Raw genomic sequence first — 16,292 nt, 5'->3', positions numbered from 1 at the left:
CGCCCGCTCTGAGGGGCGCCCTGAGCCCACGCTCCCGAATTGGGAGTTGCTTTGGCTGTGGAGGGCGTGAAGGGACAGCAGGGGACACGAGCGTGTGAGGCCGCACGGTGCTAATGCTGGCCCCTGGGGGCGACTGCGCCACCTGACCCGCCTCCCTCTGTTCACACAAATGAGTGTCAGCCGGGGCTCCCGCACAGACGAGCACATTGAACTTCGAGCTCCCCCAGCAGGGGCTTTTCAGGAAAGCAATCTGGATTCTACGAGGGTCAAGGGTCAATTTCAAGGCTTCACTGCTGGGACAGTCTGAGGAAAGGAAGCCATCTCATCTGGGTGCCAGGGGGTCCTTGGGGAGGAGGTCTCCCCGCCCCCCAACTCAGCGGAGGGGCAGAGGTCAGGGGGCAGACTCCGGCCCTGGCTGGTGGCGCGAACTCCAAGCCTGCCCAACACGGGTCCCCAGCCCCCAACAGAAGCACGGTTTTTCTCAGCTCTTTATTAAGTTAGAAACAGAAGGAACACAACTCTTGGGGGAAGCACCACTGCGAGGCCCGTGGTGCTGCGTGACAAGTGTGTGTGTCCCACCTCGGCCGTCCAGAAGCCCGGGCCTCGGGGCGAGTGGCTTCCTCCGTCACCCCCGCTGCGCCATCCCCCAGGACCAGAGCCCACCCCGAGAGATGCCCACGGGGCCAGCGGCAGCACGAGGTCCTGCGAGGGGGCGGGGCGGAAGGATGACAGCGGCGGGTCTGTGACGCGGCCCCACCACAGGGCAGCCCACTGGGGCGCCCCAGCCCCGGACCAGCCGAGCAGCATCAGGCAAATGGCAGGTAGCTGGCAGGCGGCCAGGGAGCCACAGGTTTGGCCCCCGCCCCGTCCCCCCACAGCGGTGCCCGCGGGTGGCAAGGGCTGCACTGCAAACCCGAAAACTAGGTGTGAGCTGACCCCTCCAGAACCCCAGACACTGGGGATACACTGATGAGGGACCCACTGACTTCGGGGGTGGAGAAAATGAGCCAAGAACTGGCAGTCCTCCTGGGGACTATTCTTGCTTCTGGGGCCCAGGGAGCGACTGGGCCAGCTGGAAGGCCCAGATGCCAGAGGACAGCTGGTGCTGGTTGGGGGCCCGGGGTCACAGGCCTTGTTGCTGTCCTCCATGCTGAGGCGGCCAGGCCTGCTGGGATCTCGATGGGTGCCCCGGAGTAACCCTGCGGTCGTCAGCTCTTACCTGCCCCTAGGCTTGGGGGGCAGGGCCACATCCCGAGGGCCAGTATGGTCCTGTCAGGAGATGGGGTCACTGCCACCTCTTGGGGTGTGGGCCCTGAGGAGATGGGCAGCCCCCAAGTCCTGCTGTGACGGGGCATGAGTGTCCGTGTGCACCCGGGCGCAGCGGGCCTGACTCTGGGGAGGGGCCCACAAGAGTTTCCTCTTTAACCCTGGGGGTCTTGGTGTCATTTGCTAATGAAGTTTTGTGGGTGCCACTGAGGTCACCCGATGGGTTTCTGCCCGTGACACAACGTGTCCTCGATTTCCTCCCGGGCAACTTGTGCTCTCAGGCCCGGTGGACCCCGTTCCCTGAGGCCCGGGACACCCTCTGTTGGGTGACATCACAATGACAACAGGGAGGCGGCGAGGCCAAGGCGGTGCTGTCGGCGTCGCGTGACCCGAAGGCCTCCCAGTGCCGCCCACGCCAACCCACGGGGGGCTCCTCCCTGCCCGGTCTCCCTGCCCCCGAACAGGACTTGCTGCAACAGGCCACCTCAAGGCTCCGCACATGTGTCTTCTCCCCGAGGCCGAGGGACTCCTGAGGTCGGTCTGTGCGCCTCCGGAAGGTCTTCTCCCCTACAAACCACCGCAAAGCGGAAAAGGCCTCGGGCGGACACACAGGGCACTCCAGACAGCGTCTCTCCTCTTGTCTGAAGCTCAGGACAGCCCCCGAGACCGCTGCTCCCACCGCGAGTGCTGCCCCGGGGCCGGGCTGAGCTTCCTGCGGCGGCAGGTGGGGTCAGGGCCACTCTGGGACAGTGAGGGCTGCAGCCGCAGGGGTGGGAGAGACACACAGAGTCTGCAGGGGAAGAGAGAGGGAGGGGGAGAGAGCATGAGTCACATCCACATGGCTCTGTCCTAACCTGGAACAAAGCGAGAATCAGGAGGCCACACTAAGGGGCTGGAAGTCAGGCCCCGAGAGCAGAAGGCCCGGGGCGTGAGAAGGTGGCTCGTCCATTTACCAGCAGTGCAGCTGCTTCCCTGGGCCCTGCTTCCCTCACCCGGAACGCGGCAACCCCCCCGTCCCTTCAGCCACTCCAGCTACATGGCCTGAGCCCCCGCAACCCAGCAGGCGCCGCGCTAGGCGCTCGGGAGACAGGAGGGCAAACAGACACAGCGACTGTCCCCTGGATCGTCCCCCGGTGGGAGACCCCGTACGCTCGTACCAGTAACTGCATACAGCAATCACGCGCTGTCAGAGGTGCTATGCGTGAAAAATAAAAAAGTAGAAGAACCAGGACTTTTTATTTTGGTGGAGGGTGTGGGAAGATGGTAATATTTAACCTGAGACCTGAAGGAGGGACAGGAGTTTGCTAGAGGGGCCAACAGCAGTGCAGGCAGGAGGAACGGCACGTGCAAAGGCCCGGAGGTGGGAAGCTGGCACGTCTGAAAATCGAAAATGAGGCCGGTGAGGTGGAAACAGGACAGGCGTAGACACAGAGAGCAGGGAGGCAGGGGGGGACGCCAGCCAGCCATTCGTCCGTGTCCTCCACAGATATTTACTGGGCCCTGACACAAGCTCTGGGGGCTGACGGTGGTGAAGGAGGGAGCACAAGCCCGCGGTCACCGAGCTCACACTCCAGCCTGGCTTCTCCATCAGTGCAGCGTCCGCCCTCTCTGAGCTTCCTGCTGTCTGGGGAAGAGGAGGGATGGATCTCAGCCTCCCAGGGGAGGACGGAGTGGTCCACCGCATGGGAGGGGTTTCGCGCAGAATGTCCCTGAAGCACCTGACCTAACCCAACTGGGCCAGCACGGTCGATTTTAAAGCCTGACCCACCGCGACAGCTCAGCATAGCGCTGCCTGAGTCCACGTGGAGATGTGGCTGTGGACGTGTGTCAGGGTCAGGGGGCGACAGCCGTGGCTGGAACCACGGGGACAAAGGACCCGGGACGGGGGGGGGGTGCGCAGGAAGGGCCTGGCTGGGCAGGAAAGAGGAAGCACTCGGGACAGCATGGCAGGGACTGAGCACTTGGCCTCCACACGGAGCCGAACCCTGGGGGCGGGGGCAGCGCTGTAAGAATTCTCGGGAGTTCTCCCAGAGGATTTCCAGGTACCCGGCTCGTCGGCACACCCCTTTAGCGCCGGGCGGCACACTCTGGCCAGCACTGGAAGCGCCGTGGGCTCCGGGGTGGCCTTAACCAAGGAGACGCGTATGTGCCAGGGGACACGGAGGATGTCCTCCCAGCACGCTGAGCTGCCCGAAGGAGTCTCCATTGGCTGCAGAGGGGCAGGGAAGCGGGCCCTCGGCACGGGCGGGCAGAGCGCTCCAGGAAACCTGCAGGTCCGCCAAGACGCCAACAGGCCAGACCGTCTCCGCAGGACAATTAATGACGATGCCGTTCTTGGGGTCCCAGCTTTGGTCAGAGTCCCCCTGCGTACTCGTGTCCGCTGTACAACACCTCCACACGTGGCGGCTTAGAACCACTTGTAGGTCTGCACGTATTCAAGTAACATTTAAAAATTCAAGCCAGCACTGCAATCTGTGGGACTTTCTTCCTTCAAGTCGGGTATGCCCCTCACTCCCTCACTGCCAAGGCTTCTGGAAGGTTGGCTTGAACACAGGGGGAAGTTCCCAGGGGGTCAGCAGCCCCCAGATGCAAGGTAGGGCAGCCACTTTGTCTTCAGGGGGGTCGGTGAAGGCCCCTCACAAGGTAGAAGCTGGGTCACAAGGCCCCAAACATCCCGAGACGCTCCAAGGTAGCCAACCCAAACCTCCGGGGCCCGTCTCTGCTCACAGCCTCCCACCACACTAGGCAGGCAAGGGGTTCCCCCCCGAGACAAGGCCCCGCCGCTGCCCCAAACCAAACCTCAAAGCCACCATGGCAGCGGTGAGGGGCTGTGGGACCCTGACCTGTCCCGAGTCGCTGAAGGCACTCTTATGACGGAGAAACTGGGGAGCCCACTGCCCGGCTCCTGAACTCCCTCCCAGCTCACACAGCCACCCTCAGGCTCAGCCCATGGCTGTCCCGGTCTGGGCCACCGCAATTTGGGTCAGGTGCCTGTCTGAGGCCTAGGCTCCCCATCTGTGAGATGGGACACCCCTCCACCTTGCGGAGTGGTGTGGGGCCCGCGGTCACCCCACGCTGCCCGCGTGCAGCTGGCCCTGGCAAGCCCCTTACTGCTCTCGCAGTCCTGTGGGTTGTGGGTGAGGGGTCTGCCCCGCAGGACTGCCACAAGGGAAGGCGGCCGGCACCTGATCCCCGGCCTGGCACGCGGCCAACCCTGGTGAACACTACCGAGCACAAGACTGTGGGTGCACGACGGATGGACGGAGCTGGGGTGTTCCAAGAGGCCTGAACTCCTGCCCGGGCACCTTTCTCGTGACACCAGGCCCATCGTGTAGATCTGTGCTCTGGGATTTCCTCTCGGTGGCAATGTCTTTTAAGGCAGGATAGGATGTGCTGAGTCGCCCGTCCTGCGGCAGTGACTGAACCCCTTGCAGGGCCCCGCAGGGGAATAACGGGCTCAGCCTTTCCCAGAGCTGGGACTGGAGGCCCCTCCACCCCCACACCCCAAGTGGCTGGGTCCCAACAATGACTGTGGAGAGATGAGCTCCTGGTGGCCTGGACGCTTGCCCAGCATGCTGGGTGGGGGTCCAGGGAGGAGAGGCGAGAGCGCTGGGCCTTTACAGAGCTTGATGGGGGGCAGGGGGACTCGGTGGGAGAGAAAAAGAGAAAAGAACATTCATGGCTAGTCTACACTTCGCGGGTAACCCAGGGTAACCCAGCTCCAATGGCCTTCCAGCTGCCGCCGGCTGCCATCACCCAGCTACGTGGGTCTGGCTGTGACAGTGGGGCTCAGGGGCTGGTCCTGGAACTCCTGCTGGCCTTGAGCTTCTGACACAGCAATCAGCCCTACCGCTCGTGCCCGTCCCATGCTCGGTGCCAGGGTACAGACAGAGGAGACCCAGGGCCTGGCTCCCCAGATGCTCACAGGCGTGGGGCACGGCTCGGGCTCGAACCCTGCTCCAACCCTTCCTAGCTGTTTATCTGATGCCAACGACGTAGCCTCTGTCTCAGCTGCCCCCTTTGCAACAGCGGGACCTAGGACAACTCGTTCTGAGGAGTCAACGAGATCACGATCACTTTGCTGTGGACACAGACACCCACCAAGAGCTCAAGGCTGGGGGCCGAGACAGGACGTCACCTGGCGTGATGCTGAGGGGCTGCAGAGGGCAGGCGACCTCTGGTTGCTGACTCCTGGAGTCGGAGTCTCGTAGGCCGGACAGAGGGGCACTCCAGGCACAGGGGCAGGAAGGTCCCCAAGCCAGCAGGGACAGCGAGGTGAACGCGGGAATCCGGAAGCCAGGCTCTGGCCCCGGCACCGGGCTGGGGGATTCCCAGCTGGCAGCCAGGCTCAGTGGAAACCGCCACAGTCCACTGCGGGTGCCCACGGCAGGTGGAAGGGGAGGCAGCCGGCATGGACACCTCTGCTCTTCCCGTCCCTCCTCCTTGTGGACGGTGCTCGGCCTGGGCTCCTCTTGCGCCTCGTTCGGGTGCCACGGCTCAGCTCCCCCTACTCCCCCACACTGCTGCTGTCCCAGCCCCGCTCCCACCCCCCCATCTGCCGCTCCCGACTCAGGGCCACCTGCCTGCCGCTGCAGCCCCATTTCCTGCCCGGTACCGAGTCACGGGCCCCTCCCCAGAGAGCCCCGTTTACGCCCCGGCCTTTGAAGAGATCTGGAGAACTCCAAGCCATCCTGGGCCGGCAAAGCTGGAGGGAAGCAGGGCTGTGCAGAGCGTGGGAACAACCCCGGGTCAACCTGTGGGACGGAGCCACGGGAGCGCCGGTTTCCCAGGCGGAAGGGGGACTGCAGGGAGGGGGCTGCTTGGCTGCGGGGGCCCGCGGAAAGGAAATGGCTGGGATACAGGGCAACAGCTGAAGGACCCTCTGCCTCTGCTGCAGGTGCTGCTGGGTGCTGGGCACACCTGCGCTGGGGACGCTCACACACTCACGTGCGGGCACAGCTCTGGGACGGCGGGGCCCAGGCATGGCTTTCCCTGGGGATGCGGGACTGGCTCCGTCTTGTGTCCCTCTGCACCTGCTTCCTCCTTCCTGAGATGGGGCTGACAACAGCACCCCCACCATGGACCAAGGCCCCGGCAGCACTCAGATGGGCACACCCCACGTGCCTCCTGTGGTGATGGACCCTTCTAGAAGGAGGGGCTGGCCCAGGGACGTGGAGCGGCGCCCACCGCAACCCGAAGCCATTACTGCCACCATCCTTCCGCATCACCGCCTCATATAAAAACCTACCCTGAACCCGCTCCTCACTTGACCTATACAAGCACTAGGGATCATACAATTTTCACTCCTGTATTCGAGATGGCAACGCTGAGCTCAGGGGAGCGCCATAAGAGGGTCAAGCAGCTACTGAGAGCCAGAATCAAAGAGTGATGCATGCTTCGCCTCCCCGTCCCTGGAACGGGGCAAAATGCCTGGAAAAGTGCAGGGCTCATGAGGTCCGCTGGCCTGCCCCCACCCCTCCCACGTGGGGTTGAACTGCTGTCCAGGGTCATGGGGAGGGGCGAGCACCGCGAAGGAGCCCTCAGGCCCCACAGGTGACCACCCCTGAGTGCAGGGAGAGGCCGGGAGGCGGAGCCACGACCTCTTAAAGCTTACGCCCCAGGGACCAACAACTGGGGCTGCACAGATTTTTCTCGCAAAGAGGGAAAGAGCAGATTAAAACAAAACAGGGTAACCTCAGAAAGGGACAAAGCCCCCTCCTATCTGGATTGGCCTTTAGGAGCCTGAACACCCTGGACGTAGGAGGGGCTGCGGCCTGGATGGCCTCACGCGCCGGCCCAGCCGACCGGATCATCGGGTCCGAGCCCGTGCTTGCCTGGAGGGGCAGCCCCAGCAGCCACCACGTCAGCGAGGAAATCAGGTTTTCGACCCAGGCTGGCTCCTGAGGGGGCTTCTGTGACCTGAAGGGCCTGGCCTGAGGGCCGGTTTCTCAGAGCTGGGGCTGGTCACCAGCCCTCCCGGGTGGGAAGGTTAACTGCACGGGCTCTTCTTGTGCTGGGAGACAGAGCCTGGGATCTCTCGCCCCATGCCACAGCTTCTCAGAGTCCCTGGGACCCATGCCTCCCTCCCTCCCACCCACCCTGGCATCCCCAGAACTCAGTCCTAATGGCTGAGGACCTGCTGCCCCTGCCCCAGGTGTGAGGGGTCCAGGAGGAGGGCTAAGGGTGGGGACACACAGCCTGGCATCCCCAGGGCCTGACCAAGGAGGGTGGGACCAGAACACAAACCCTTCCCTGGTGCCTACAGATCTACCATCCCTTTTTCCAGCCCCTACTCCTGAGCTCCCTGCTGGGCCGGCTCAGGACACCCTGATCCAACCGCAGTTCTGGTGCTGTTCCTGCCCCAGAGGGGCTGCAGGAGAGACCCCACCCCACCCTCAGAAGAGGCCTGTCTGGATAAGCCGGTCTTTCCCTCCAGCTGACTCTGCACCTGCCCTCAGGCCTTGGGCAAGTCCCTCCTGTGTCTCCCCATCCCTCCATCACCCCAAAGAGCACCTAACGGTGTCCCTTAACTCCCTGCATCCACTGTCACCTTCCCCTTCTGGGTAAGGACCTCACATCATAACGGCCCCAAGAACAATGAGCAGGAGCAGTAACTTGGGCAGTCCTCTGCCGCAGTCCCTGCCCGGCCCGGGAGCCCCCCGTTCACCAGGACGCCCGCTCTGAGGAAGGCCTGCTCGCCACCTGGCGGGACGGGAGCAGCACCCCGCTGCCTCCACAGGGTGCCTGCCCTGCGGCTCCAGCAGCCCGCTTGCCCCTTGAGCTCTCCCATCCACCGTCCCTGTTTCTCATGGGACCCTGGATGCACACTGGACTCACCTGGTCCTGGGTGTGGTGTGGGCTTTAGCACTTGTGTCGTAAGGAAGTCTGGCCTTTGCCCTTGGCTTCTGGGAGAGGATCGGTCCTTCCCAAGAGACTGTCCTTGTTTAGGGCGGGGGTGGGCACATCCATGTGACTTAGGGTAGGGGCTTTGGGTCACGCTATACCAGCTGACCTGGACTTGGAGAGGAGCCCCGTGGGTAATCCATCGAGCCTGCGTGATGGGGCCCTGAGAGAAACTCTGGCCCCCAGAGCTTGTGTGAGCATCCCCCCGGTCACTCAGTGACCGAGGCACAGTAACACGGTCTGGACTGCACGGGCAGAGGGCTCTGCCCCAGTCATCTGCACTTGGCTGATCTTAACCTGTATCCCTTCCCATAACAGACCATGACCGTGACCACAGCAGCCTGCAGTGCATTCTGTGAGTCCCTCCAGTGAATACTCGCATCTGAGAGTAACTTGGGGAAGCCCTAACTTGCCGCTGCGTCAGACGTGAGGATACTCTTGTGGGCAGACTGCTCCTCGACTTGGCCGGCAGGCCTAACCCCCACGTAGTGCTGTCAGAAGACCCCCAGTGATTCTGCTGGGCAGCTGCGTCTGGGACACACTGCACCCATCAGGTGGTTGTTCCCATTTGGCAGAGGGCTTACACACTCTGCTCAAGGTCAACTGCAAGTAACGGGCAGAGCCAGGCTTTAGCTTCAGATCTGGAAAAGGCTCCCAGAGCACCCAGCCACCTGCTGCCCCATCCAACCCTCCCTGGAGGACACAGTGACCCTGACCCTGAGTGGGAACAGGCCCCGGGCTGCGGGGGACTCACCTGGCTGGGCTCTGCTGGTGCTCCTCACGAGGGCAGGTGCTTCCAGGTGCTGACAAAGGCAGTGGGGATGAGCGAGTAGGGCACGGTGGTGATGCAGTTCCACGTGTCCGAAGTGGGGTCATAGCAGTCCAGGGTCTTACACCTCTGGGTCCCGAAGTAGCCCCCCACCACATAGAGCTTGTTGCCCGAGGCCAGGGCGTGGCAGGACATGCGTTTGGCGGTCATGTCCCCGATCCGCGTCCACTGGTTGGTCTCACAGTCGAAGCGGTAGGCTGAGGCGGCCGTGAACTCCGTGTCACCTCCCATGATGAAGATCTGGCTGCCCAGCACGGCAGCTGCCGTGTACCGCCAAGGCTGGGGGCACTCAGCCTTGATGGTCCACCGGTTCTCCGAGGGGTCGTAGCACTGGACCTTGGACACCATGTCTCGGTGGATGCTGGTCCCTCCGAAAACAAAGAGCTTCAGCTTGGCGCTCACCACTGCGGCATTGCTGACACCGTCCCTCAACGGGGCCACCATTGTCCACTTGTTAGCCCCGGGGTCGTACTTCTCCACCTGCTTCAGGGAGACAGAAGGGGAGGCAGGGAAGACACCCGCCAGGGACGTGTGTCCCCCAACCACATAGAGACAGTTCTCCAGCTCCGCTGAGCCGTGACCGAAGCGGGCGATCAGCATGGGCGCCGCCTTGGACCACTCCTCGTGGACGGTGTCATACACCCACACGTCCTTAGAGACCCCGTTCTCGGAGCCCCGGCCCCCGGTCACGTAGACCTTGCAGCCGATGGCCGAGGCGCTGAACTCCTTCCGGGGGCTGGGCAGGTCCGCCTTGGGGATGATCTCCTTGGCCTTGTGGTCCACCTGGTAGATCTTGTCGCACATGAAGGTCTGGCCCCCCAGGATCAGCAGCGTGTGGCCCGCCTTGCGCGGCCGGGCGCAGGGGCTGGTGACCACCCCGTCGTTCTGCAGGATCTTGGTCTTGCAACGGAGCGCCTCGTCTATGATGAGCCTGGTGCGCTCGTCGGCCATGAGGAGGGCCTCGCCGGAGACGGCCTCCTTCAAGCAGTCTGCCGGCAGCAGGGCCAGCCGCACGCTCCGGAGGAGCTCGGGCAGGTGGGCCTTTCTCTGCTCCAGGTCATGCTTCACCCACTGGAGGATGGCCTCGAAGACCACGCGCTCGTCCTCCGTCTCCAGCTCGTCGCTGGATATGAGGTCCAGCAGGGTGTCCTTGGACAGGCTGTTGAAGTCCTCGCTCTGCCGCACGGTCTCGAAGTGCACGAGGCACATGCGCCAGGAGAACTCGTACAGCCGGCGGCACTGGTGCGCGTCCGACAGCAGCATCATGCCCAGGCAGTTGGATGGGAAGAGGTTCTTCTCCAGGAACTCGGCGGCGGCGTCGCGCACGTCGTGGAACTGCAGCATGTCGCCGGCCTCCAGCAGCGACTCGGCGTTCTCCTCGTTGATGACGATGCGGGACGAGTAGGCGAAGTCCAGCAGCAGCTCCAGCACCTCGGGATGCAGGTTGTCCTGGAAGTTGACCGTGTCGTCCCGGCTCTCCCGCAGGCCGTGGCTGAACATGGCCTCGAAGTAGCGGCTGGACGCGGCCAGCACGGCGCGGTGGCAGGGGAAGGCGCGGTCGCCAGCCCACAGCGTGACGTCCGTGAACATGCGGTGCTTGCGCAGCGTGTTGAGGTGCGCCAGCACGCAGTCGGGGTGGGAGGCTTTGTGGAAGAGGCTGATGTTCATGGACCCCGTGCTGCTCCGCGACTTCCGGGTCTCATGGACGCTGACCGACATGCTGAGCCACCTGCGGGAGGCGGGGCAAGGCCACAGGTGAGAGGGGCCAGGCCCTGGCTCCTGGCACGGTGGCCCCACGGCAGCTCCCCCTTCAGCTCCGCCCCTCCCCTCGGCCACGTGGTCAGGGACGGTGTGGGGGGTAGTGGCTGGTTTTTTACCTCTGCCCTTCAGAAACTGATTTTTTAAAAATTTCAGACCAGCTTTGGAACCAAACATCTTTGGCCTGGAAATGAGCCCCCTCGGAGTGAGTTTGAGCTGCAGCTGCCTCCCACGGTCAAGGGAACACGTATATGGTGGCCTCGGGACACTAAGCGGACTTCAGGTCAGAGCAGGGCTAAGTAGCATGTGCCCTGGGCCACATCCCATTCTCAAGCTGTCCTCTGGGGACACGGCTCAGGTGGCCTGATTCTACAGCTGGGGAAGCTCAGAGAAGCAAAGCGGCTGGCCCAAAGTGCCGGAGCCAGGATTCCCACATGGGGTCTCCAGTTCCAAGCCCAATTTCTATTCTCCACGGGCCCAACGAGACTGATTCTTTCAGGGTTTTCTGTGGCAGGCTGGATACACAATGAGCCCAAGGAGCCACAGACCCCAAGCAGAGCCTTACGCCCTCCCCGTGCTCCCAGTGGGACCTGTCCTGAGCTGGGCTCCAAGCAGCACTGGCCAAAGTCCCTCATCTCCCTTGCCCTTGGAAAATTCCCAAGAGCTGCCGCTACAGCCCAAGGGCTCAGTATAGACATGTTCTCCAAAATCCAGGGTCTTCCGAGGCTTCCTGACCCAGCGGGGATGAGCAAGGGTTTGGAGGCAAAGCTGGCTGATCAGTGAGTGGCTCACCTACAAGACACCTGCTTGATTCTGAGGTGCCAAACAAGAGAGCCACAAGAAGAGCCGGGTGCAGACCACTAAAGCAGTCCAGATTTGCCTCGGCCGAAGCAACTGGAAAACCCGCAACCAAAGGAGCCTCCTCAGTCCCTACAGGCGACTCCAGGATCTTGGGCCACAGCGAGAACCTTACCTGCCTCCCCGCTATGCCCTTCAATGCCAGGCCAGGACTCGGGGCTCAGAGGGCTGCTCTGCATTAGCATCCTGACCCCCCAAAGCCTGTGCTGAGTTCTTCCTGCTGGTAATGAGCCCCCCTCAAAAAACCCCAAACCTCCTCTTCTTCCTTTTTAATTTTCAAAAGTATATAACTCCCCCAACCCCAACTCCAAGTCAATTTTCTGCTTAAGTAATAATCTGGTAAAGGAAGGAAACGATTTCATGCTTCAGTGACATTGTAAATTAGCGTCCAAGTGCTCTGCTCTCTCACTCACTCACTCCTCCCCTGGCAAAGAACCAGAGAAACCACAAACTGACGTGATCTGAGCTGCCTGGGCAAGGCCCCTGCTCCCGGGCCCGGGCAGGAAAGGCGCAGGGGCTGGGGCTGGCCCTGCTGCTCCTGGCCCCCAAGCCCCAGGTGGCTGACCCACCAGGGATGCGGCTATGCACATGTACCACTGTAGGCCACCAGGCTCTCGGTTATGAGGTTAGCCCACGGGAGTGGGAGGTGCAGCCGGCATGAGGGTAAGAGAGTTGGGCCCAGGTCCAGGCTGGACCGGGTGGTCCCCGTTCAACCACCACCTGGGCACCTCTCCCCCGAACCCCCCATTTTCTCTTCCGTGAAACAAAGTCCCTGTCCTGCTGGGACCTCAGAGTTACTCAGTTGTTGGCAGTTATTTACCGAGCACGACCTCTGAGCCTGGCCCTGGGACCAAGATGCCTAGAGGTCGAGAAGCTCCAGTGGCCTAGCCCACAGAGGCTTTCCTGGCAGCTCCGTACTCGGCCCAGATCCGAATTCCAGATACTGCAACACGTTTCCCCAAATCTTGCTCACAGACACTTTCCCAAATGTGGCCATTCATCGAGTGACTCCATCCATCCCGTCCCCACTGTGCCTGGGCTGAAGAGGAGCTATGGCCTTTGACCTATGCACCAAGCCGGGGGCGATGGCTCCAAGGACTCCGATTCAGGGAACCGGGTGGAGATTCCCTATGGAGGGGGCTAAGGGCGGGACAAAGCAGGACTCAAAGAATAAGAAAGCGTCAAAAAGCAGGGCAAACCCAAGCGGAGCAGCCGAGTCTGCCCTGAGAATGAGGTCAAGTGGTGACCTCTCCAAGGCCAACGCTGAGTGCGCAGCCCAGGGCTCCCGAGCTGGCTGACGTCTTGCTCAGCACCAAGATGCCTGCCCACTGACGCAAATCCCCTGCACAGGCGAAGAGCCAGGCGTGGGCGCACGCACCCAAGCAGGTTCCCGCCCCCGAGAGCCGCCTGTCCGGGCACCTCCGTGCCGAGGGCAGAGGCACCTGCCTGGCTGTTGCCCAGACTGTACCACCTCCTCTTGGACAGTGCCCGTTCTGAGCCAGTCTGCCGGTGACAGCAACCACCAGGCATGCTCTGACTTGCCCTGGACCCTGGGGCGAGGTGATCTTGTCCCAGAAGCATCACGACTCCAGGAGGTGGAGGGTCTCGTTACCCCAGTTCACAGATGAGGATGCTGAGGCCCAGACACAAGAAGGGAATCACAAGAGCTGCAAGTCTCCGGCCGGGCCCACAGGTCCCCAGGGCTGTGCTTCTGCTCCGGGCTGGCTGGCACAGGAGGACAGGCCTCAGAGCCTGGGCGGGGAGGCGGGGGGCAGGTGCTACATGCCCTGTGGCAGGCTCCTCACCTCAACCACAAAACATCTGGAAGCTGGTCGCCTCCACCATAACATGTCCAGGACAGTGCTCAGCATTTCCTCCGAACCTGCTGCCCCCAGCCCAGGAAAATGGGCAATGGCACCAACATGCTCCTTCTTATCTGGGCCCAATCTCCAGACTCCCCCCATCCCTCCCCACCAGCAACACCTAGCCCTCACAAGTCCTGTGGTTCTGCCTCCTAAGTGAGTCCTGAGTCTGACCCTTCTCCCCGCCTCCATCCCTCCCCTGGACTACTGGAACCCCCCCTCCCCCACCCGGTTCTGCTTCTGCCCTCAGTGATCTGGGCTCCCTCCAGACACCAGAGGGCTCCAAAAGTATCACCTGGATCCCATCACCCCCAGTCACAACCCACCAGGGGGTGTCCCAGCACCCTCAGTGAAATCCCAAGTTGTCACTGTGGCTGCCAGGCCCCACATGAGTTGACCCTTCCTCACTGGCTGCCTTCTGTCCTCATATCCTGCCACTTCCCACCCTGCTTGCCCCCTCAGGCCACACTGGACTTCTTACTGGCCGCAGGACCTTTTCACACGCTGGTCCTCTGGCTGGAAGGCTCCCCTGCCTGTCACTTTTTTTTTCTGCATGGCTCGCTCTGTCACCTCCTCAGAGGGTGACCTGACCACCTTGTGGAGATCAGCTCCTCCCCACCCCTCACCCACTTCTGCCCTCATCACAGCACCCACCGCTATGTAACATGCATTTGTCTCCTGTCTCCCCAACCTGCTGAAGGTGGGGACCACGTGTGGGGCTGAGGTGACCCCAACATGCAGTGGGACCTGGCACTGAGCAGCTGCTTGATTTGACTGAATGACGAAGACTGGAGACATGTACAATGCACAAAACTCACTCCACTTGACGTCTCATGGAGCGCTTGTTCAGCTTGTTCAGCCCACACGCAGAGAAGCTGGAGGCTGGGACGGGGAAGGCTGTGTCTCTCCCCTTCCTTTATGTCTGACAGGGGTTTCTGTCACTGGCCATCTAGAGTCCCCACCAGGACAAGCGCTCACTAACATCAGTTCCCTGGATCGGTGACCAGGCGCTGTGCTCCTTGCTCGGGCGTCTCCACTGTGTGGGTCCCTCAGCCCTTTCCACCTACAGGGAGGCCACCCCAGACACCGAGCATGGGTTTTAGGAGATGGTTTTCTGTGTTCACTAGCAGTTACACGCGCAGCCCTGTGCGGGGCGGGGGACACAGAGAGTGCGGGACACAGGCTCCCGTCCAGTGGCAGGAGGGGCCAGCGTTCGAGAGGGTGTGTTCAAGGGCCATCTCCTCGGCTCCCTGCCTTGGGGGCCATAATAAATCAGATGCTCTCATGCTGTGTGTATCACAGAACTATTTTGATTACCTAAGCGTCATCCTGGGCTTTGATGGATTTAAGGCACATGAAGTAACAGCCATGCTCCAGACTAGCAATTTATCATCCTGCTAAGAGGTATTGATCCACCTCTGCTCCCCACACTGCAATCCTCACCTGCACAGAAGCAGTTAAAATGCACCAAATAACAATGTGCCCAGCTCATTTCTCCCATCACCCTTGGAGAGTTAACTAAAGTGGCCAAGGTGGTAAGACCTCCAGAAGAAACTCGCCATGCTCTCCAAAGATCCCAGCCCCAGAAAACTAAAGGTCTCCGTTCTCAGAGAAAAAATGCACCACAGACGATCAAAGCTACTGTCAGGAGGCGCCTGGGTGGCTCAGTCAGTTAAGTGTCTGGCTTCTGATTTTGGCTCAGGTCATGATCTCAGGGTCATGGGATGGAGCTCTGTGTCGGGCTCCGTGCTTAGCACGGGGTCTGCTGGAGATTCTCTCTCCCTCTGCCTCTGCCCCTCCCCACATGCTCTCTCTCGCTCTAAAATATATAAATAAATCTTAAAAAACAACAAACAAACAAAAACAACAACCAGCTGTTGGTACCCCTGCCCAGAAGGCCTGACTGCATCTGGCTGCAGCACTAACCCCCTCCCCGCCTCCCTCCACCAGCCAGCAGTCTGCGCTCCTCAAAATGAGGATGTCAACGCTACTGATCTTCACCGGAGGCCAGAGGGAGTGGGAAAGCCCAGGGCCCTGCTGCTGGGTTGCAGGTAATGTGGCTCCGACTCACTCATCAACCATAAGCTTCCTGAGCAATTCCCATGTGCCACGTACTGGGCGTGGGAGGAGGTGATGGACAGAGACAGGTTCCTGCCCCCACGGGGCTGCAGCTCTGGGGTCAGTGCTGTGTGTGTGTGGGGGGGGCAGACCAGCAATGAGGAAATAGGTCAGTGAGTGAGGAAAATAGGAGTGGGCCACGGTGACAAGACGGTGGGGTCACTTAGGCCCCTGTGAAGAGGGGACATGTGAGTTGAAGCTTCACTGATGAGCCGGAGCCAGGGTGTGATGACAGGAAAAGGAAGGTTCTAGGTGTAGGAACTGCAAACACAAAGGTTGGGCAGAAACAAGGCTGGCCCCCACTCAGGGAAGAGAAAGGCCAGGGGCACAGTCACGTGGGGCTGGGGACCAAAGATGCCCACGAACTGTGACACAGCTCCCACCGACAGGCGGGGTCCATGTCCCCTCCCTTTGCGTCTGAGCGGGTTCTGTGGCTGCCTGTGATGGACCAAACGGAGCCAAAGGGAGCCTGGGCCCAGCGAGGCTTCCGCTCCCTGTCTCTCGCAGTGCTCACTCGAGGGGAAGCCAGACGACGTGAGCGGCCCGGCCACTCCCCGTCCATCTGGCCGCCATCTGAACGCCGGTGCCAGACACGTGAGTGAGGAATTCACCTCGCACAGCCCAGCAAGTCTGAACTGGGGCGCCAGACACAGAACCTCAGTGACTGCAAAGGTCACACATCACCCAATCTCAAAACC

The 16,292-nt window shown here is 61.7% G+C and overlaps 1 protein-coding gene across 2 annotated transcripts in view; it reads right to left on the bottom strand.

The window, feature by feature from the left end:
* Positions 1-485: 485 nt before the first annotated feature.
* Positions 486-16,292, bottom strand: part of KLHL25 (kelch like family member 25) — a 33,260-nt gene continuing 17,453 nt past the window's right edge. Inside the window, exons 2-3 of one of the 2 annotated variants that reach the window (XM_032391975.1) lie at positions 8,924-10,727; positions 486-2,056 (exon numbers count right to left, since the gene is read on the bottom strand). In XM_032391975.1, coding sequence (XP_032247866.1) covers positions 8,948-10,717 — 1,770 coding nt within the window. In that variant the 5' untranslated portion in view covers positions 10,718-10,727 and the 3' untranslated portion in view covers positions 486-2,056; positions 8,924-8,947. Of the gene's footprint in view, positions 2,057-8,923; positions 13,431-16,292 lie in introns of those variants that run through there. The other variant, XM_032391974.1, reaches the window with a different exon arrangement.

The sequence above is a fragment of the Phoca vitulina genome, unplaced genomic scaffold, assembly GCF_004348235.1.
Source record: "Phoca vitulina isolate PV1807 unplaced genomic scaffold, GSC_HSeal_1.0 scaffold65, whole genome shotgun sequence".
Classification (NCBI taxonomy): Eukaryota; Metazoa; Chordata; class Mammalia; order Carnivora; family Phocidae; genus Phoca; species Phoca vitulina.
This window is presented reverse-complemented; position numbering and strand designations above follow the sequence as displayed.